This window comes from Parasteatoda tepidariorum, chromosome 9 (genome assembly GCF_043381705.1).
Source record: "Parasteatoda tepidariorum isolate YZ-2023 chromosome 9, CAS_Ptep_4.0, whole genome shotgun sequence".
Lineage (NCBI taxonomy): Eukaryota > Metazoa > Arthropoda > Arachnida > Araneae > Theridiidae > Parasteatoda > Parasteatoda tepidariorum.
In genome coordinates this window covers 71,362,449-71,387,175 of record NC_092212.1, presented here as the reverse complement: position 1 = coordinate 71,387,175, position 24,727 = coordinate 71,362,449, and the positions used below count along the sequence as shown (strand labels likewise).

Sequence of the window (24,727 nt, the reverse complement as noted above, 5' to 3'; positions counted from 1 at the left end):
AAAAATTACGTTAGAAGAAAATATGTGTTCCTTATATATTTTTGGATAAAAAAAATCTTTAACTTTTTCGTTTACCGATCACAATTTTCCTCTAATTACTGCATTTTTGGCGACTTAGCACTTTTTTACAGTACACAATCTAGATGCTCAAGGTGAAATTTGCTGTCAATGGCAGTGAAACCTTCACCGAATCAAGGATGACGATTCTAGCGAAGTTGACAAGATTTTTTGGTGAAACCTTTACTTACCTTTTCAAAGTTTCGATGCTCTAGATGTGTAAGAAATTGAAATATCTGAAAATTCCTTAAAAACTCAACAACTTTCAGCCTACAGAAATGGATCGTGTTGACATTTTCGGTATTGATATATAACTTAAGAACAGTATCACATAGTTTCATCTAAATGACCAAAAACATATATTCTTATTTGTAGTGCATGGAACTAAGGATTTTTGCGTTCCATAATCTAATCTCTTAACAATTTCAATATGTACGAAAAATATAAAGTTGTTTTGAAACGGTGTTCACATGAAAAACATATAAACGGTGATTTATTGTGCCCAATTTTAACAAATATTGAAAAAAGTAAGAATAAAAATACAATAACATCTAATACCTTTTCTTTTTTCTCTCGTTCTTCGTTTGATTATCACTGCAATAACTATAAAGAGTATGGCAAAAGCAGAAACTATTCCAATTAGTATTCCAATTATAGGACTTAAAACTAAATCATCTTCTTGGGCTGTAAAGCAAAAATAAAATAAAAGAATATTATTTATGTTTCACTTCTAAAATTAAAATAACAAATTTGTCAGGGGAAAATATAATACCTAATGCGTTATTTATAAAACAAAAGTTAGTGCTTAATTTCTTTAATAATAAGCAAATATAAACTGCAACGATGATTTACAACAAATTTCTTTAATTTTTGGGGGAATATAGTTTTTTAAAAGGATAGTAACTAAACAAAGGATAAAGCTTGGCTTTTTAAAGGAGCAAATGCAAATTACAAAACATTATTTGTTACTTACTCCCAAAAATTACAAGGACATAAAAGTATGATATTTAAATGGAAGGTCATAATAAAAAAAAAGTTGGAAATTACTTGTATCGACATATAACTGAGGATATCAATATCTTTTAATTATTTGGTTACAAATAAGGTGTTAATAATATGGTTGGTAAACTAAGCATAAAACAAAAGAAAATGTTTCATTTTCATTTTATAATGCAAATAATCTTCTTCCTATCAGATAAAAAGATTTTACATTAATTCCATAATTATTTTAAACTATTATTAAAATTTTTTATTATTTATTTTTAACAGTGCTGCATTACTATTTAATAACCGAAAAAAAATTCATTTGTTACTTAAGTATCAATTATGCTGTTTATTTTATAATTAAAATAGTTTTGTTTTTAAGAACTTACGTAAAAAAAATATACTAGAGAAACATAAGTGTTAATAAAAAAAATAATAAATGTTAAGGAATTAAAAATACTTAATGTTGAACCAAATATGTTGTACCTATATGCTGTACGTGAACAAAAAAAAAAAAAAACCTGAACGATGAAATAAAAAAATTTAAAAAATATTCTCTAAAGAAAAAAATAGTCTTAACAATTAAAAATGATTACAAATGTTTTAATTTTACTTTTTCACACTTCATTGTTTGCAAGGTAACTTTTGATATTCATAAATTTAATCCAATATACTAAATAGCGTAATAATTAAAAACAATATAATAATTCAGTTAATAGAAATAAAATTCTACATCCCTAAATAATTTCCGGAGGACCAAAAATATAAAGAAGATGTTTGTTTATAGTTGGAAATATATTAATAGACATGCTATTTATAAAAGAGATTTAATAGCCACTATTAACATTCCAGTCAAACTATTAAAGCTAATTTCATAACAATAGGGTAAGAAAGCTAATAAAGATATTCACATTATATAACATAACAAAATGGCATGCACTCTATAATAGCAACTACAAAAGCAAGATGGCCACAATAAACTCAGAGGAAACAATTATTATGAGAAGCACATAGAAAAGATATTGTTTTACTAAGGCATGCAGACAAGCTAAAAGCATACATTATTTAGCTCAGTGATACGAATTATGCATACTTCAAGCCAGGCTAATGTATTGTATTAAATAAGACGCGTAGACCTAGAGTAAAATTATTAAGCTACAAAAGCATAAAATGCATAAATAACATTAAGATTGAAAGTGGCACTTATAAACATAATTTTCACAATAATATACAAATTAGTAAGCATTTGTGAAGTATCTTTATTGCAACACAAAGTTAAAACATTTAAGATTTCTTGTGTTATGCATGCAACACAAGGTAACACAGTATATATGATCACGACTGTAATGTACAAAAATCAACTTAAATTATCAATAAATCATGCATAAGTGAGAAGTTACAAGAAGCAAATTTTGGCATTGTAATTTTGAACAAAAATATTGATTTTTGTATCTTTGAAAAGGGAGTAAATATTAAAAAAATATAATGAATATTAAGTTAGAAATTTAAAAAGAACATAGTACAACATAGTAGCATGTACAGAATAATCTGCGTCCATATATATGTAGGAATACTAAATAGCATTGTCATTTGAAAAGAAAATAATGAATAATTCTAACTTTAAATAATAAAAAAAATATTTCTGCAGTATTTTAAATGGTATCATAAATATTTAAGAAGAATGAAATGAAATAATTTTGAAATTAGTTCGATAGAAAAAATCAATACACATGACAATTTATAAAAACATAAAAATATTTTTTATTGCTCAATTTTTGAATTATTTTAAAGCCTAAAGAAACCTTGAAGTAAGACCATGCTTAATAAATAATGTAAAATGAAAACTATGATGTAAAGCTCGGGGTGTTTGTGTGGTCGGAATGATAGCGCACTGTAGGAATCGGGAAGGATAGACTACAGTAATCTCGCTGCGATTCCTGGTATTTGTATAACAGCAGTACTGCAATGTGTACTTAAATGAAAATAAATATTGTCACCGGCGTTAAGAAAAAATCAGACTGATTTTGTTTTTCCCCAAAGCAATCTCCTGAATTTTTGTAGCTCTTTATCTTAATTTTCTATATAGTATCAGTAGCTTAAAATATTTTTAAAATAAACGAATATATGCTACCGGCAATGTTGTTTAGAAGCTGTCATGATTAATATATCCTACCGATCTCCAAACAAACAGTAGCAGTATCTTCTACCAAACAATAGAAATATATCCTTTAAAACAATATCAACATCTCCTATCAAACAATAGCAATATCTTCAAACTAACATTAGCAATATATCCTGCCAAAACGTAAAGGTTTGCACTTTTGCTATTGAAGGGAAAGAGAGTATTGCTCTTAAGCTACGATATATTGCACTATGTTCAGGACAGAAAAAAAAACTGACAAAATATGGCAACAATTTTAGGGCCCCCAATCCATTTCAGCAAAAGTTATTTTATCGGACTTTTTAATTTTTACGTAAGTGTTAATAAAGCGCGATTCAGCAAATTCGCAATTTGAATCGAAAATGCATTCACATTCACAAGCATTAAATATGTTGAAGATGTTCTTACAATTTCGTCATTAACTTACAACCAATAATTTTGACTTTCTCTTTTAAAAGGATTCCAAGACATATATCTTAAGAGTAGTGATTACTGAATACCCTATGTTATTTAATGTAACTGTAAAGATTTGTTATAATAGAAAAAAGAATAAACACTTAAACTATGAAGAAAAAAAATGGCTGTTGCAATTGTGGTAAAGAGAAGATACAAATTATAACTAGTAAAGGAGAAAGAAATTGACTACTTTCGGATAGACTTGATATACTGGGTGTTTCAATGGCTATTGACAAATAAAAGAAGCTATGTCCTTTATTCTATTTACCGAAAAAAATAACGTTCATACGTGATTAAATCAAAGATAATAAAAAAGTGATGTTTGGTTTCCAATGATAAATATGTATTTGCTAAAAGTTCCTTATTTGGAACATAATGGTTAAGAGAATGTCAAGTAACTTTCTTTTCTCCTTTATTTCCACATATATACAATACATTGTTTTCAATCAGAGCTTCTATCATTGTTTCAATAAACTCGTAAAACGAAATTGAGTGTCAATTAGAACAATGAAAGCAAGAGCAAGTGAAGCAAAAAGAAAGAAAGTGATAGAGCATGATTTATTTAATAATAGGTTAGGTAAGAATAAACCAAAGTACTGAAGAAACAATCCAAGAGCATCTTCAGTGTAGAGAATTTGCCTTAATCAAAAATTGAGATTGATCTCTCATGTTATTTATTTCATGGGAAGCAGCTTAATATGTTTTTTTATAGTCATAACAATCATTCTGGATAATTGCTAAAAACATATTTATTATATTTTGTTAAATTTTTCAAAAATTCTCAACTTAAGATGCTTCAACATAGCATTTGAAGACTTTATAATTGATTTTATCGAGCATTTCTGAATAAAGACGGTCATGTCTGCTGTTCAAGGATTGCTCTTACAAATTTTTCAATCTAGAATATCCAGTATTGTCGTATAAACATGTTTCAGGATAACTTTTTTCTAATTCGTCAATTGAGATTATGAAGCAGATTGAGCTTGCGATCCCAGGATTTTTTCCAGATATTTTAATTGAGATCATCTGGTACTAGCACAAATCTATAGTTGAAACTGCGAAACCTCAGCACTATTTTTGAAGATTTTTCAAATAATTCCAAACAAAATGTTGCAGTATCAATTTCCCTAATCTTTAATAAATTTGGAAATACGATCATACCATACCATAAATTTAATCTTCTTTGGCGAGCAGTTTTAATCTTCATAAACGTAAAAATAGAGCATTCCCGCAACAGCCTGCTGTTGCCCAAGGGGATCATAGAGGTTAAGGCTCCACAATTTCAAGATCTTTGGCATGATTGCGGCAAAGTCGATCAGCACTGAGCGAAGGCCCCTTTACTTTCCAGGCAAGCTGGTACCTTTCGATCTGAAGCTGGGTAAGCTTCAAGCCACCACTGAGGATCAAACACCAGTTCTTTTCAATAAGAGTTCAGTGGTTTAATCACTGATACCTCGTGGCTCCACCTGCATATTTTTTTAGAAAGTAATATTAAAACTTCCCTTATACATTTTTAAATGTGGAAATACGATTTTATCTTACCGTGAAGTGTATCTTTTGTAAAAAATTGAACATACAATGTAAATTTTTCGTCGAATATAATTATTATCACGAAACACTCCATATTATCTTTTCTTGCCTACGAGTAAGCGGAAGCAAGCCATACTTGGTTTTAAAAATAAAACTTCTCTCTTGCAAGTATGATACGAAATATATTTTTCCTATATCAGCCATGGGGAAAACGCTCCAAAAGTTTCCTTAATATGCGGAGCCAGAACCTTTCTGATGCAAGGCCAGTTCCTAGACCTCCACGCAGGCCGGCCGGTAAAGAATGAGAAACTAAAAGTTTGAGTTTGTCTACTGCTATGAAGACAAGATAAAAACTATTTCTATTTTTGAAGAATTGAAAAAAAAAATAGCTGGACTCTCTCAATCTAAATCAATTAAAATCGTTTAACACCACACCTCTCTTCAAAGTGAATTATCTTCATAACCGCAGTAATCACCAGCATATGAGTCTGGTGTGCGGGAGAATTCTCATTAGAGCCGGATAGTTCTGAGCAAAAATGTATTAAATACGAACTCTCGTAGCGTTAAAGCGTAGCGTAAGATACTTTATTCGTTCTCAACCAGATTAACTCTTCGTAAGTTTTGGTTTAATGAGTTTTTTTTTAATTTAAAATCTGTCACTATCCATTTGAAATACCCAGTACAGGTTGTTTGAAATAAATTTCAATTTTAGGTTTAATAAAATGCCCCTTGCCTGTATGTCTTTCAGCTGGTCTTAATGTACTAGCATATAAAGCCACTGAATTGCTCCTTCCTTTTGCATTGGCCGCATACAGAACAAGAATGAAAGAAGTTCCCGTTAATAAATCTTGCACCAAGAAACTAGGACTATCTTCTGAAGTCATGTTTCCCTGAAGATGCTCGTTTGTTGAGCTGTATACTTCAAGATGAAAAGTCTGCGGTAAACCACCATCGTAACCTGGTTCGCATTGTATCAGAAGTGAGTCTGTTGTGTGGTTTGTCACCAAGCAGTTACGCATAGTCTCTGGAGGACCTAGAATAATATTCCTCAGTTTGGTTTACGTCTTTCGAAAATCTTAATACACGGAACACATTTTTGAATTCTGTGGTTTTTATACATAAGCATCAATGTAAAAATTTGATCGACCTAAGATAACTTTTAATCTCATAAAATTGCATTTATGTAGTAATATTAATAGCTCCAAGAAAACCACCAAAAAGTAGACTTTTGAGATTTTTTTTGAGGAATTACTATCGATCCATAGCAAGATCAAAATATTTTAGTAAGGATATTATTGCATTGCTATAACATTTAATGGATATGGCGGTTTGATTTTATATTTCCACAAAGTACTGTCGAATACAGATGGTTTGAAGTAGACATTCAAAATAAAAACACCGGGACGGATTAAAATTTTATTAGGGAGGTATCAAGTAGGCTCACATGAAAACCCAACAAAATCATTTGATAAGAAATGGTGGGTTAGAAAAAATGGTTAAAAGAAGGAAGAAATTTAAATATTTTCAGGTATGAAGTATTGTTTCAGATGTAATTATACTTCCAGTGTTACTCATATATTTTAAAGTATTTTTCTTATCGCTTCGTGTTTCATTTCAATCGAGTCAACATAAACGCTACAACGGAGACATTTCCTTACATGCTGACATGAGACATAAAAACAATACTAACTGTATACATAGATACATAATTTTTACATAGCAAAAATACTAATTGTATATATTGAACTTAGATAGCAATGATAGATAAAGATGTACAAGTCAAAAGTAGTACATTCTATATGCGAAAATCCTTGTAACTTTTAAATAATAACTCATATTGGCTAATGTTTGATCTCATTTACTTTAGTCTTAGTTCATTCACTCATTTCATTTGTCATAATTGCATCCAGATAGCAATGACAGGTGCATAGAAAAGTACAAATATATTGTAGTTTTTATTATTACCGATGTATTGACTTTTTTGTATTATTGTACTTTTCATATTGTTACCTTTTTGCAGCGATGTAGTTTTTTACACTAATGTATATCTTTAAATATTGTATTTTACACTGAGTCATATTTTTTAATGTAGCATTTTCCCCTGATGTACTCATTTACGATGTAATATTTTACATAGAACTACCGCGACATGAGGATGCGACAATAGGACTAAACATTTAAAATATTATAAGTCTTTTACGTTTAAAAAAGTACAATTATGCATTTGCACTTTTTTACGCCCCTGACATTGTTATCTAGACACATAATTATAACAAATAAAATAAGTGAATGAATGAAGATTAAAGCTAATGAGATCAAATATGTATAAATATGTCAAACTATTCAGAAGTTGTAAGGGTTTATACGTATAGATTATACTGTTTTTGACTCGTAAGTATTCATCTGCCTCGGTTGCCTAATTGGACTAAAGATATACGTTTCACCTCTCTTTCATATCCTTTCTCCCACTGTCAAATGATATCATGGAATTTTCTTGTGGTGCTATTTTTGACCACTATAAACAAATTCCTATAGGCCCTAGTTTTGGAATTTTGAATGCATAATTTTGGCTTTTTATTTTACCTAATTGTACTACAATAATATAAGTAATCCTTATCTGTATACAAAGGCATAAACTTCATAACTCATACTTTAAAAAGATTTCACATATGCTATTTGATACATATGTTATATACAGGTTCTAAAACAGACTAACTGATACTTTTGACTCAAAATTAAATTTCTGAAAGTAGAAATATACAATTATACTGCTGGAAATGGAATAAATATTGAAAATATATATGCTACATTTTTATTTAATATGCAAATTTATGTTTCAAAATGTTGAATTTTCAGCAATATCCTGTAAGCAAAGAAGAAAATCGTGCTAAATCGAAATCATAATATATATTTATATATATATATATATATATANGTGGTCATAATGTAATGGCTCTTTGGTGTATATATATATATATATATATATATTTAATGATGTTTAATATCTTTGAGAAATCCTTACATTTTTTTCATTTAGATTTGAAAAATGGACTTACATTTCTAAATAATTTAATTATTTTAGAAAGTGTAATCTTAGAAAAAAATTATATTTAAAAGAAGCCTTCACGATTTATGAGCATTACGTTAACAGGAAACTTCAAAAGAATCATTAAGTGCTAATGCATTTCACGGCCTGGATTCTTTTATAAACTTTCATTTTCATTTATAAAACTGACTTCATCATTAATTTTAGAAAGAAAACTAATTATAAAATAAAATAAACGGCACCTTCTTGCTTCAATGCTTACAGTTTTTACAGTAAAATGAAAAATAACGAGACTAAAAAAGAAGGAAAAATCAATTGCTTTGTTTTTCTTTTTCTTTAATATTAAAAATTTCTTATATTAGGAAATTTCACTTAAACAACAAATTTGTTTTAATCTTTTGTAACAGATTTATTATTATGAATGTGTTGCTTCCGTGTTTCGATATCATTAATTTTTTTCCTTCTAGATTTTCATTCGGGAAAATATTTTTAATTAGAAATTCTTTTAAAAAAATGACTGGATTTCATTTTTAACGGTTTGCAGGTATTTAATTCTTTTTTTAACTTTTTACGTTAAGAAAGAGTACTAAATACAATGCAAAAAGATAGAAACAAAACATTCGGATATAATGAAAATGTCTTTAACCGAGAAAGTGTTAGAAAAAGAATTATGAAAGTCCATTTTAGATTTTTTATCTTGAAGATTTAAATACAATCCTTTACGTTTTTAGTGAAATAGCGATAAAATTAGCGATAAATTCCGTATCATTTATATTTATATTACCTTGAAAATTGTTAGAAAGAACCGTTTGAAATTGAAGAATTTTATTTATAGAAGTTTATATTCTAAATGATAACATAAATGAAAACAATAATATTTAAATAAATAATATTATAGGAGAAAAAAGTTCACAAAAGTTCCTGTTAAAAACTATTTAAATGTACCACAAAATCTAACATTACTTTTCATTTGTATCCCCTTTTCAAATATCGATGCGGAAATTATTTTTCTATTTAAGAGTTTATACAGTAAAAGCAATAAATAATATTGGAAGGCGAAAAAATACAAATGAAATATCGAACAAGCATATCAGATTCTTAGAAAAAAAATATTTTATTCATGAAGCGAAGCAAAATTTAGAATGTATATGTCAACGTCAAATGCCAGTATTCTATAAAATTATTCTTTAGAATTCCTGGTGCATTTTTTAGAATAGTTCTATAGAATAAAACTCTGAAATATTAGAATTAATGTATACTCTAACTTTTATATGGAGTGCCGAAGCAATGTATGGAATGAAAAATGCTTTTTGAGTGAAGTATGAATAATGAAAATGAATATATTCTAGTTATGATAGTTGCCTAGTTATGATAGTTGCCTAATTACAGACTGGTGCATAATTTCTATTAGTCATTCTATATAGTACAGGCAGGGTGTGGAATTGTAATCGTTACTTACTTTGTTTTGTATTTAGTGATTCTATAGAATAGAATACCTAGATCATGTGTACAACAATGATTTCTTAATTTGGCGATCAGTTGTAGAATGCCTGATTACTTTCGTCAAGGGCAAAATATACATTATTGAAAAAAAAATTCTTAGATTTAAAATAAATTCTAAGGTGTGTTTAAATTCGCTAGATTCTTTTAAAACTTTTCAACAACATTTAATATATTTCTTTATTTTATAATGAATCAGTTAAAAGTTTCACATTTTAAAGAATGCAAATGTTTTCACAAGTTGTAATTCCTTAAAAATATTTTTAAAAATTACAATTATAACTATAGTAGAATTTGTAATTAATCACGGCAGCTAAAACTAAGATTTTGACTATTATTATAAGTTTGAAATACCTATTAATTTTCATTAGTTTTCGTAACTATAATTGTTTTACATTTTTGCATTTCTCTTGTTTCAATTTTTTTATCTATGAAATTTACCTATGAAACTTCCCTGCTTAGGTTATTTAACAGATTTTATTCAAGCTATCAAGTTTTAAAAATTTATTTCTGAAAATACAGGGAACTTGGAACTTAAAATAGGAAATTCTGAAATTTTTTGCTTTTAATATATTTAAGAAAGTTCTCAAAAAGAAATTATAAAATATTGAGCATCGTGTCGAAATAATTGACTACCTTATTATTCATTTAAAGTAAATTAGATGGGTAAAATCGACAAAATTATAAAAAATAAATTTGTGAAAATGAAAAATGCAAGAATTTGCCATCATGTCTCAAGTATCTAATAAAGTTGCACAATAGGAGTATAAATTGACACAACATCGGTTTCCTTCTGATTTGCTTTGCTTCTGCTCTCAAGAAAACAGAAATGAGTATATTTAAGTATCTTCTTCAAAAGCGAATGCATTTCAATAAACTTTAACCACCACAACTGAAAGTTATGGGAAAATTTCAACAAAACAACACTTAGCAATATTTCATATCATTATAAGGAGCTGCAATCAGATGTTTAAGAAAACTAATGGAAAATCAAGATATGAATAGCAATATAACTAAAAAACTGATAAAAATATTGCATATGGAATCAAATCTAACTATTTTTTCCAGTTAAGACAAAGTTTATAGCACATTATTTATAATTCATCTAAACAAGAATGGCTGCTAGGAATGGCAAACATACATTTTGTTTTCTTTTTAGAAAAAAAAATTATTTTTTGAAAAATGAAGGATTCTTTTTAAGTTTTTCAGTTTCCTTTAATTAGTTTAAAAAAATTGTGCTTCTAATTTTTCAAGTTTTTACTAGTTTATTAGGGGAATAAAAACTAAGTCAAATTTAAACTTTTTTATTGTATCAACATTTATGAAAGGTATTTTGAAGCGTACAAAGATAATGATAGAACGTGTAATTTATTCATTGCAGTTTAAAATTATCCTAATAGGTTTTTAAGTTTGAAAAAAAAGTATTTATAATGTACAAGAATATAATATGTCAACTTCCCATTGCTTCAGCCTTTTGCTTACTGTTGGTGCAACTGATGGACCAGAGTCACAGGTGTTGTCATGCAACGCACAGTAACCAAAAAAGGAATAAATACGTTTTCCTTAAAGAGTTACATATGTACTTTTACAGTAAAAAAATATGGTTTATCAATACGATTTTTTAAAAAAATAGAATATTAGATGCTCATTATTTACATACGCCGAAATAACACCTAGATATATTAAATGCATATTAGAACAGCACATAATGCAATTAAAAGGCGTATAATTTAATCAATGAGCTTTAATGAGCAATTTTCTTTCTTTATACGAACATATACCAATTTATTCTTTTTAAATTAATTTTTTCTAAAACATGTATTTTCAACGTCATTTATTTTTTACCTAAAATTTAGCGTATTGAAATAACGTTTAAGCAACAAACATAATTCAAAATAAACAGAGGAACGTTTTCGCTTTGATAAACTGCGGCAAAAATATTCTTCTTCATTTATGACACTCAAACCTTCCAAATCAACTATTCAAGTAAACGAAGGCATTTTTTGGATTCTTTCTCATAAATTATTCCAAAACTCTTCTTCCGGAAGGCGGTCATCATAAATGTTTCATTTAGCCAAATAAAAGATCGTTCGAATACAGTAGCGCCAAAGATCCGCTCTATTCATTAAATGTTTGTTATTCCACGCCAAAGTTATCTAGAAGAACAATGATAAGGTGTGAGATGTATTTTAATAATGCATCGAGTATTTTCTTGGGAGATTAAAAGAAAACCCATTTATCATTCTTACTAAACATAATGATTAGGATTCATCGTCTAGTCGCAAAAGATGAGCTGAATCATTTGTTTATAAATTTTTCTAACAGTTATTTGAACACACTGTATAAATTCTAGCTTCGTATTTGATGTGATAAGTTTGGGATAAATATTCCTACAACATGATGAATTACTAAATATACTTACGAAGAAAACTTGCGTATAAAATTAATGCATAAGATCGCTACATATATAACTATGTCACTATTTCTTTGAAACAAAAAATGTCATCAAATTATGAATTTACTATGAATCATCGATAAATATTATATTTCTTATTTGAACATTTTTTTATTTCAACGTTAAGCAACGTTCGTTGATTTTGTCAAAATAAATAAATTAATAAATAAAATAATAATCATATAAAATAAATAATAAATTGATGAAAAATGATAATAAATAATTCTTATAATAAATAATAAATTAAATATTTCATTTTGCCAAAAAGCAGATCGTTTGAATACAGTAGCAAAGATCTGCCCAATTCATTTAATATTTGATATTCCAAACCAAAGTTATCTAGAAGGACAATGATAAGGTGTGATATGTATTTTAATAATGCATAGAATATTTTCTTCGATTAAAAGAAAGCCCATTTATCATTCTTAATAAGCATAATGATTCGGACTAATCGTCCAGTTGTAAAAGAATTATTTGCTTATAATTTTTTTCTACGATTGTTTTAAACACTCTATATGAATTCTAGCTTCATATTTGATATAATTAGTTTGATGTAGGTATTCTTCCAATACCATGAATTATTAAATATACTTGAAAAAAAATTTCCATATAATATTAATGCATGATAAGATAATATTCACTCAATGTCGCTATTTTCTTTAAATGAGAAATAACACAAAGCAAATTCCTGTGAATTATCTAGACATTTACTCTTTTTATTTTAATGGATAAAATTAAATTTTAGAATTTAAACAACAATCATAGTTTTTTTGTCAAATTAAATAAATATATACATTGATGTCAGTCGTCATTCTTTTGTTGTTATGAAGTTTTATTATTTTTTCTTCTATAAATCCCATCATAATGCTTTAATAAGCGGAACATACTGTTGCGTAAATAAATAAAACAGAAGCTTAATGATGAATCAGTATGTTTTGCTTTTCATTATTTTCAGTAAATCAAGATTTTGCAGTTTGTCTTTTAGATTGTTACTTTGTAAATAATGCCAACCACAAAAAAACGAAATTTAATAGATTTTGAATGATTGGTTAGAATCAGTTAAATTTTAGGCAGGATGGGATTTTTCGAATTAAGGCTGAATTTTTTAATTTTTATACTTAATTTTTTAATTTTGGTTACATGCAATATGCTAACTTTTTTTTAAATATTTATTAATATAATTATTTGTTACTCTAGATACGAATGTTTCAAAATAAAATATCTAATTTAATTTTGTTTGGAAATGCAACTTTAGCAGCAATTATTATCTAAGAAATTGTAATTTTCTTGTTTAATTAATTGAATATTAATAATTATGGTAAAATTTTACAAATTTATGGTATCCCATTTTTTACTTCAGGTTTATCTGTTAATATCTTGAAGAAAGGGAATGATAAAAAAATAATCTTGGAATTGAAACAGAAAGTATTACTTGATTAAAAAATTCATTTCGTTTAAAATTACGCAGATAGAAATAAAAGTTGATATTTTTCAAGCTCTCAAACTTAGTTAGTTCAAATTCGTAAGACTTGACAGATGATTTGTTATTTATATTTTAACATATATCTTAGCTTAATATTTAAAATCAACATTATTTTTTCTCATTCATGTCTATAAAGTCTAGAGAATGAGCGCCTACTTTTGAGTGCTTGAAACAATTCGACTTTTATTTCCATTTGCATATTTTTAAGCCATTGAATTTTTTTAATAAAGTAAAATGAAATTTTAATTTTATCTTTTATCTTTCTTTCTGTTTATTTTTTCGTATACTTGCATTAAACATCTAAAATTGCTGAAATGGTATGCAGTGACTATCGCGATTTTTAATTCCAAGATAAACGCTCAGATTTATTCATGTAAATGTAGATAACTAAAGAAGAAAAGCTAGAAAAATATTTGCACGTATAATCTTCAAAATGATAATCGAATTAATTTAATGATAAAGTTTATTAAATATAAAAACATCTTTAGTTTAAAATAAATATTTAAATGAGGTGTCTAGACGTAAAACTTCAAACAAGTATGTCTTTTTTTAAAAAGAAAAATCGATTTTTCTCCAATTTTGCATAATAATTAGAAAAAATATTTTTATGAAAAAAATTCTATACACCTGTCGTTTGCATTTAAAAGTAGATTTTTTAATTTTATCATTTGATAAATTAGTAAAAAAAAATCTGTATAAAATTCATAAACTGTGATTTTTTAGTATCGCATGATGTTGTATGCATACACAAATATAAGAAATTTCCTTCTTAAAATAATTTTAAATATTTGTTATTCACAATAGAGATTTTTTTGTTGTATTATTCCAGCATTAAAAAAAAAGGAATAGATATAATATTAGAAGAATGTAAGTGTTACTATGCCTTTTTTTAATATTTTCAATATTGACTTGGTTTAAATGATACAGTTTAGGCAGTTTGGCATTGCAACATGTCTCATTTGTTTAAAAATGTTCTTTTTAAATGCAGAAACAATACTCATGTCACTTTTAAATTTTTAATTAGCTTTAAAAGTCGTATTGCGCAAACATAAAAGTAAGAATTGGAAATTAATTTTTAAAAAAATTATAAACTACTGCTTTTTTTTATTAATTTAATATTTTTAGCATTGTTTTTATTTCTTGGTTTGCCGCTACGGTACAGTTTAGAAAAACCTTTGCTTTGAATATTTAGGATATTTATATGATTAAAATCATTTTATTATCCTTTCAGTTCTTCATTCATATATATATATATATATATATATATTTATACACATCGATTACTAAATTGCTATATATATAATCGATATTTAGAAATTCAAGAAATAAATAGTTCATGCTTATTTAGAGGTGACAGCCAAGGAGTTTGAACTTAGATATTCAATTCTAAGTATAACTGTTTTTTCATATCATAGCACTATATTGAATTATGGTTTATAATAAAAAGTCAGTCTTGTTGGGATATGGCTACTACGGTCTAAAAATCTCAAATCAAATTGCAGTAAACATTACCAGAACAATGGGTGCATCATTTGAAAGATTAATTATACTGTAAAATCCATTTTTACCATAAAATTCTGTTCCGTATGTCTTACAGTTATGATTATTTAGCTACTGTGAAGCAGTGATCTTACAATCAATATTACTGTAGAATTAAAAATTAAGCTACATCAAATTTTTTTTCCGTGTAATTTCGCGGTGAAATTGGATTTCACTATAAAAAGCAGAGGCAAACACGGTAAAAAGTATGGGTAAATTTTATCGTAATTTGATCAAAAATTTGCTACAATTTAGTGGTTCACTCCTATACCTATCGCTTTACGCATATGTTTACTGGAAATCTATCACTAAATGTATTATTCTAATTTAAAGAAAAAAAAATTATAACAAACAGGAAGTTTGAATTTAGATATTCGATTCAGGCTATTTATACCCTTATTTAACCTTATTATACACTCTATATTAAATTATGGCACTTAATAAAAAGTTAGTCGTGTTTTAAATGGGAAATTTACTTTGGCTTTTTTCTTAATCCTTTCAAATTTGAAATGTCTCTTCGTAATATGTATAAGAATCTTTCAAACATTATTGGATTAGTTTAGCATAGCCATGAATTTTAGAATTAGTTTACTTTAGTCACTCAATATATCACTCCTTCATTAGAGACTATAGACAGAAATATATCATTTTGTTTAAAAAAAAAGTTAGATTACATTTAGGAAGTTTGGACTTAGATATTCAATTGAAAGAGTTATATTTTTACCACATTGTTTAACTCAGTATATGAAATTATGGAATATGATACATGCCGATTAGTAATAAGTAAAATATTGCTAGTCTTTGAAACTATATTGGGTTAATTTACCATAACTATAACTTTCCGCATCAGTTAGCTTTGAAACTATCACTCAATAGTATATTTCTTATAAAGGTAAAACTAGAGCAAAGACATGATTTTGGGTGAAATTTTTGAAAATGAGTTTATTATAAATTTAGAATCCTTGTATTAGCTTTCTAAAAATATTTTACCTTTATTTTTATTTATATTCCAAATAGCAGTTATAGTAGTTATGAGAAGTTATTGCAGTTTTCAGTGAATAGACTAATGATTTTAAGTCTTTACATGCGCTTATCTCAAAATCAGATTTTTTTTTAATTTTTCACCACCGTAAACTCGATATCTCATGTTGTTTTTAAAATAATTGTCCGCAAATTTTCATGAGTGTTTTTGATTGTAGCTCACACATTTTGAATTGTAAACTAAGATAAAAAAAAGAAGAATTTCATTCTTTAAGCATGTTTCTCTTTTGCAAAAACACGTGCAGAAATATTTAAATATTTGCTTTTTTATCTACACTAATCCCTAACTCAGTAGTATAAGCCCTTAATTTTCAAATAAAACATAGTTGATAACCTTCTAAATAAAAGCCACTAGTAATTTATTTTTAGATGATCGAAATTTTTTCACAGTGTTTAGCGTACGTGCAAAAAAAGTCTTATTTTTTACCAAAAAATTACCTTTTGAAAAATAATAATATTGTTGCTAGTGTTACGCATAATGAAGCAATTAAACTAGTTGTTATAACATTTTATATTAATATTTTTTAAAAAAAGTCGTCGAAACTAGTCGGACATCTTTAAAGACTCTAGACAGAAATATATCATTTTTATTTAAAGAAAAAAAGGATTACAATCAGGAAGTTTAAACTTAGATATTTAATTAAAAGAATTAATTTTATCACATTATTTCAATCACTATATAAAATTATGGTGAACTCACTCAATATATCATTTTTATTAATTAAGATACTCAAGAAATAAATATATCATTTTTATTTAAAAAAAAAAGATAACGATCAGGAAGTTTGGATTTAGATATTTAATTCAAATAATAATTTTTTTCTATCGTATTGTTTAAATCACGATGTAAAATTTCGAAATATAATAAATGTTGTTTCATAATAAAGTATAAAAATACTAGTATTTCAATCTTTATTGAGTTAGTAAGGAATAACCATAAATCTCCGCATCAGTTAACTATAAATTTATCACTCAATATATCTTTTTTATTTAGAGAATCAAGAAAGAAATATATGAATTTTATTTTAAAACGAGAGAGATAACCATCAGGGAGTTCGGACTTAGATATCCAATTCAAAGTATTCATTTTCTTTACCACACTGTTTAACTCGCTATATTAAATTATAGAATATAATAAAAAAAGTTTTTGAAATGCTCTATCTAGTTATCTCCGCATCAGTTAACTATAAATTTATCACTCAATATATCTTTCTTATTTAGAGAATCAAGAAAGAAATATATCAATTTTATTTAAAGACAAGAGAGATAACCATCAGGAAGTTTGGACTTAGATATCCAATTCAAAGTATTCATTTTCTTTACCACACTGTTTAACTCGCTATATTAAATTATAGAATACAATAAAAAAAGTTTCTGAAATGCTCTATCTAGTTAGGCTTCATTCATAATCCTTTCAATTTTGTATTCAATTTAGAAAATCTCCACATTTTTAGAAGCGGGTGAAATTCCATCACCCCTCTGGAATTGTCATATGTGTTTTGAAACGAAATAGTTTTGAAACTCAATCCGTCTGAAATGAAAATGGATTCAGAAACTTTACTCTTGACATTCGCATCAAGGTGAAGGGCCTAAAATTACTTTTTGAGATCTCAAGAGTTTTAGACACACTCTGAAATGAAAAATTTTGAAAACCCTATTATTTACCTTATTTAAATGCAGGATATATTATTATGAAGTTGAATAGCTAGCGGAGATTTAAGTAAAACGCACCCTCTTTTGATGCGATGCCGTTTAGTGCATTCTTGACAAAATGCAAAACTCGTTTTGTTTAATATGAAAATTTACTTGATGTGCAAAAATTTGCGACGCAATTACGATAAATTTATAACTTTAAAAGGAATTTATACTTCATGCGACAAATCAAATTAAAATACTGTCTATGAATTTAAAATTTAAAATGCGGTTTTTACTTCATTATTTACACAATAATTGTGTGTCATATATTAATATAGAATTACGTTTCTAATTGCATTAAATACTAGGTTTAACCTAAAAATTTTTTACACATTAGTTTAAATTTGATGTTGGATATACTAATGTACAGTTTAGCTGCTTATTTCAATAAAAGAGCCTTTTAGTAGTGTTTACCGTTTTTTTGGACTGTATTAAACAGAAAACTATATATAACAATTATATATTTGGGTATTATAAACATTTGCTCTGCAAAAAATTCCGGATCAAATTACGGTATAATGTACAGACTTTTTGGATGAAACATACGTAAAATGTACGTTACGGTAAAATCAATTTTACAGTAACATTTATTTAATTAAATTTCACAGTAATATTTATTTAATTAAATTTTTGCAGTAATATTTATTTTAATAGATTGATACTGACATTTTACTGCATCTAGTACTGTAAATAATATGGTATATCAGATTTTTTGTTCCGTAACAGGTCGGTAAAATAGTAGAAAGTGGTACAATATTACATTGAAATTGGATTTTACGGTAAAAAGTATCGACACCTTGAATGCCGATACATTTAGACGTAATTTGATTCGGAATTTTTTACGGTGTGTAACAGAAACTGTGATGCATTTACATGGGGGTTTTTATTTTAAAAATAGTCAACACTTTAAGCCCTGATTCAATAAGTTTTCATATGTGAATATACAACTCTCACTGCTTAAAATTTTACATTAGGAATTGAAAAAATAATTGAAAGTTTACATTACCAAATTCCCATTTGCATACTTAGAAGAATTAAATTATTAATTTACTATTTATGCTAGAAATGATACAAATACTATTATGGAATTAAGTTTTTTGGAAAAATTTAGAAATTAAATTTAATATCCTTACGATGATTTTACACATTATTTTATAATTACGCTCTGAATATATCGACATTAAATTGAATCGTGAGCATAGATTTAATTTTTCTCTTGAAATATATTATACATAATGCTTTTTGTTTCAAAAATTTAATTAATGTAGTCGTTTTTGTGATAAAATTAAATTTTTAAGGGTTTTTTTTAAAATTAAGAAGCAATTTAGATTTTCAGATTGTATTCATATAAAAAATTTCATTTCACATTTGCTATTGTTTAAATCCATTTGATTAAAATATATGTTAAAAAATTATGTATCTTTAAGAATTAGGGAAACTTATAAATGCCATGGCATTTATAACTTCCCATACTTATTTAATATATGCAATATAATTAAAACAAATATATAGCTATTTACAAAAATGTTTTTAAAACATTTTTATGTATTAAGAAAATATGGAAACTTATAAATATCATGATAATAGATTTATATTTCGTCTGGCTTTTTTTATTAAAAAATATTGCCAAAATATCTCAATTACATGCTTATGAAATTGTTTGATAAATTATATTTTTAATTTTGAATATCAAATATGAAAAAATCAATATGGTATATTAAACTAAATTTCGGTGTAAATCTGAATAAGTTATGAAATTTTATACTTTGTAAAATTCAAAAGCTAGTTCAAAAGCTTACTGAATCCACAGGAATGTAAAAAGTTTTAAAACCAGTGCAAATTTTTGCAATTATTTCTATTAGCTAGATTTCACAAAATAATCATTTTTCAGATTCAATAACTTTCAGAGTTTTAAGCAATTGATAACGTTATGACTTATTAAATTAAATTATGAAAATTAAGAATACTTTGATTTTTACATGAAAATCTTCATTAAAATAGAGGCAGATTTAATAATAGAGAAAAGCATATTTAAAACAATTCAAGTTAAAACTAGACACTTTTTAATTAAATATCAATACATTTTTATTAAATAGTTTTGCATCGTCCTAAAATATTTGTTTCTAGATATTGTCTATATACAATTACGTCGAAAATAAATTTTGAATGCTTTTTGCAAATAACAACACTAAAAAAATGCCATTTTTATATGAACTGTTTTTAAATCACTTAAGAATTAAGTGATTTCAAGATATTTTTGTACTTATGACATGTTCAGACATTGCTTTTTCAATGTTTTTCATTACAAAAAAAATTCTTACAGTGTAACAGAATTAGTATGTAGCAGAACTAGTATGCAGAATTAGCTAGGAGAATTAGTATGTTGTAGAATATATGCAGTTTTTTCATGTATTATCACATTAATAATAAAATTGTTTCTAATGTATATCAATATGATGATGTTAAAACATACCGAAATCAGTAAATAAAAATAAAATCAAATTGTTGAAAAACAAAATGTATATAAGCTCAATTTTTGTCCTGAGATAAGTTCAGATATTGCTGTTTCAATGCATGTCGTTAAGAAAATAATTGGTATGTAGCAGAATTAGTACGTAGCGTAACTAGTATGCAGAATTAGTATGTAGCAGAATTATTATGCAACTATATCTAGGCAATTTTTTGATTTATTTAAATCAAATTAAAAATAAAATTGATTTAATTGTATATCAGCATAATGTTGTTAAAAACTTACCGAAATTGGTAAATTAAAAGTAAAATAAGACTGATGAAGAAGAAATTGCATGTAAGAAAAAAATATATAAAATAAAAAAAAAAAAATTATAAGAAAAGTATACATATTTCAGTGAAAATAATTAAGATATACATTTAACATTTAGTTAAAATTTAAGCTTAATTTTCACATTAAAGCATTTAACTTATATTTAAAAGGTCTTTAAACCTAATGCGAAAACCACAGTACCATGTGAAACAATATAACTCTAGTTGCTGACACGGTCTGCGAAAGAGACTAAATGCAATCACTCTTGGCAAACTAAATCACCCCGAAAGATTGTTTAATAGCATATTTTGCACAAAAATTTACACAGTAGTGTTTGGGCTAAAGAATAAATTACAATTTAAATATCATATTATACAAAATTTAATATTGAACATATAAGACATTGAAAACATTCTAAGTAAAAATTGTACTTACATCTTTGGCACTTCCATTGGTATCCCTTAGTCGGAAAGTCTTCATTTTGGTGCTAAAGTTGCATTCATTTGGTTCAAAAACGATAATATTCTTCATAAAATTAGTTTTTAAAGTGCACAATAATTATCACTGAGCTAAACAATATAATATATTTTAATAGATCTCCTATAATTAATAATGTACAAGCTTTTGTAAACACCTAAAATGAAAATAAACTTGTAATTCTGTAGTACTTACCAACAGGTACAACACGATAAACACACGGGTCTCTCTGTCGTCCTATGTTATTTATACCCCAGCATAATAGTGCTCCGTAACCTAACATATTTCGAGGTGTGTAGTACACTGTGCTGGTCAGGCCGTCTGATATGAATTTTTTGACTTCCATGCTTTCCACTGTATTGTTAAGTGCCCAGTGGAATTCTATTTCTTTTGGATCGCCATCAAGTTCACAAGTGATATTTAGGGTTTCTTGTTTGGCTACACCAAATATTTGTACTGCTGGGTTCTTGCAAACTGGAACAACTGAAATAAAAATATGCATCATTAAAATGCACTGTCACATAATACAGTTAACTAAATATATGTATTTTATAAAAATATATCAGGTGTATCTTTATATCGATTGTCTACATTTAACTATTTCTTATAAACTAAGCTAAACTCAGTGGTGCGACAGCCCATAGAGGGCCAATGCCTACTGTGCCCATCTCAGTTTTTGGCTCTGGNACAGTTAACTAAATATATGTATTTTATAAAAATATATCAGGTGTATCTTTATATCGATTGTCTATATTTAACTATTTCTTATAAACTAAGCTAAACTCAGTGGTGCGACAGCCCATAGAGGACCAATGCCTACTGTGCCCATCTCAGTTTTTGGCTGAGGCTGAAAAAGCAGATCTTCCGGTTGGGTGGTCAGCCCAACGCGGAACCCCCAGTGTTTAGTTCCCAAGCATGCTTGGTACTAATTTTATCGACCCACTGAAGGGATGGAAGGCTGAGTCAAATTTGCCCGGCCCGAGGATCGAACCTGTGGCCCGACAGTGGGAAGAGCTACCACTATTTCTTCTAATTACAATTATAATTCTTATAATTACCATTTCTTATAGTTACATTGAATGTTTACATTGAATCTGACTAATTCTTTTTTTTTAATTTTTAATGAAAACGAATTTAATTTTTTCAATAAAAGCAAATATTTTAGTTCACTTTTTTCACGAAATGAACTAGACTGATGCTTTTGTAATTTCTTAGACTTTTTAAAAACTTCGTAACACTGCAAAGAGAAAAGACTTTTTCAGTTCGAGGTAGAACATGTTTGTTTTCCCGCTATGAGAACCAGATTTCAACTAAATTTAAAAAAAAAAAAAAAACTTTGATCACACGAACACTGCTAAAGAAGAAAATATTTATCGCAAAATTGTTGAATTTTTTTTTCTCTTAAGGATGCTTTATTTGTAAGACTTTTCAGTGTGACTATATGAAATGTTTATCTAAAAAATAAGTTATTTTAATTACTAAAATCATCCGTAAAATTCATCACCAAACATATAAAATAAAATCATGCGGTGGTTAGATTTTAAATGTTTCTTCTTTACATCATCAATTTAAAGGCATTAAAAATTTAATTGTTGTCAAATAATTTTGTATTGAGCACTTTTTTTTCACCTTCTTACGCGGAAAGATTACATGAGTTCCATAATTTAGAATTTTTTAACCACACTGAGGGAGAAATATGGTCAAAACTACCAGAATATAGTAAAAATTTTTATTTTCTGGTTCGAAAAGAAGAACAAAAAACACAATAGTTTTTACCTCAGCCTTTTGGTAACGATTTGGTTAAAATAAGCAATAAAAAGTGGTTGGTTTTATAACATATGGTAAATTTCGGCTATTGCGGAAAAAAATTAGTAAGTTTATCATGATACTTTGGAGCATGGTATAAAAACCATTTATTTGATTTTATTCACCCTTTAGCTTTGTATTTTTTACTAAATGTATAGAAATATAATTTTTGAAATCAGAATTTCTAATGTGCAGTTACTAAATGAACAGTAATTTGGCTTGAATATTTAATTGAGATGAATGGTTTAAATTTCCTATAGTTTGGGTTTTATTATCAGAATTATGGTTTATTTTTTCAGAAAAGCCATTTCTATAAATTACGGAAATTTTTCTAAATTATGTTTTTCCCGTAACATTACGAAAATTCAATCAATGCAAATAATAATAGATAAAATCATTTTGGTAATTAAAATTTAAGACGAGTATTTTTTTTAATGAATTTTGAGTTAAAAAAATGTCAAAATAATATATATATTTTTCCTTATAGCAACAAAATTCGTTCAACTCAATACTGTTTATCTTTTTCAAATATTGATGATAAATTTCATTAAAATTATAAACTAATAGAAAGTAAGCGGTTTCCAAGTTTTATATGAAGTCAACTAACAATAAAACATATAAATATTTCATATTTTTATGTTCTATATTTATTCTTAGGCTTCTTTATCTTCGAAACAATGAGTTTCATCACACTCTTACCATCTTTTATAAAAACGTATATCCTGGAGAAAACAATCTGAAACAACAGAAATAACAAACAATAATAGTAAAGATATATCCCAGCGGAGTTCTATGAAACGTTATTTGATTATATTTCTTGTTCCCAAGGCGGCACGTATCCAATACTATTCTTTGAGTAGTTTCGATTAATCACGGGGGTATAATTTTCTTTGAGATATATATCTTATTGTTATGAAACATAGATCATGTGATCTCATGTGTATATGCCACGTAACGTAGTGTTTCAAACAAAAATAAAGATATCATATATAAATAACTATTGATACTTTCATTGCAATAAACGTGTTTGTTGTTAATGCTATATTTTTTAATTAAAAAATATTTCCAATGTTTTTTTAGTTCATACAAATATATATATATATATGTTGACATTCACCGGTGAATGTCAACATTCACGTAGTCGCTTGGTGTATGTCCAAAATATTTGCTAAATACCCTTATTTCTGACTCTCACCAGTGAATGTCAACAATCCCATAGTCGCTTTGGTGAATGTCTGAAATATTTGTCATATCCAATTTTATATTAATTTATTCGTTAATATTATTATATTTATTTGATATATTTATATTTATTCTATACTTTAATACTTACTGACTATAGATTAGAAGAAACATCAGTGTTTGGAGTATCGGGCGAATATATACCGGGCAATGGCACTTGACCTTAAAAAAACATTAGTGTAGGGTATACCGGGCAAATTTATACCGGCCAGTGGCACTTAACCTTAAAAAAACATCAGTGTATGGTTAAAATATCGAATAAATGTAATTATATCCACGAATAAATTCATATCAAATCGAATGTAATAAATATTTCGGACATTCACCAAAGCATATCTGTGATTGTCGACATACACCGGTGAGGGTCCGAATGTACAAGAATGTAATGAAATATTCGATCTTTCACCGACGTATTTGGTGTTTGTCGACATTCACCGGTGAAAGTCAACAACCACCGATTTCGGTCTTTCGCC

The 24,727-nt window shown here is 26.9% G+C and overlaps 1 protein-coding gene across 7 annotated transcripts in view; it reads right to left on the bottom strand.

Moving 5' to 3' along the window:
* Nucleotides 1–24,727, bottom strand: part of LOC107446399 (cell surface glycoprotein MUC18) — a 328,310-nt gene that overhangs the window by 76,599 nt on the left and 226,984 nt on the right. For 4 of the 7 annotated variants that reach the window (XM_043041643.2, XM_043041640.2, XM_043041641.2 and 1 more), the window contains exons 7-9: nt 21,402–21,689; nt 5,922–6,221; nt 616–741 (exon numbers count right to left, since the gene is read on the bottom strand). In XM_043041643.2, the coding sequence (XP_042897577.1) occupies nt 616–741; nt 5,922–6,221; nt 21,402–21,689 (714 nt within the window). The remainder of the gene's footprint in view (nt 1–615; nt 742–5,921; nt 6,222–21,401; nt 21,690–24,727) is intronic. The other 3 variants (XM_071184932.1, XM_043041644.2, XM_071184931.1) reach the window with 1 other exon arrangement.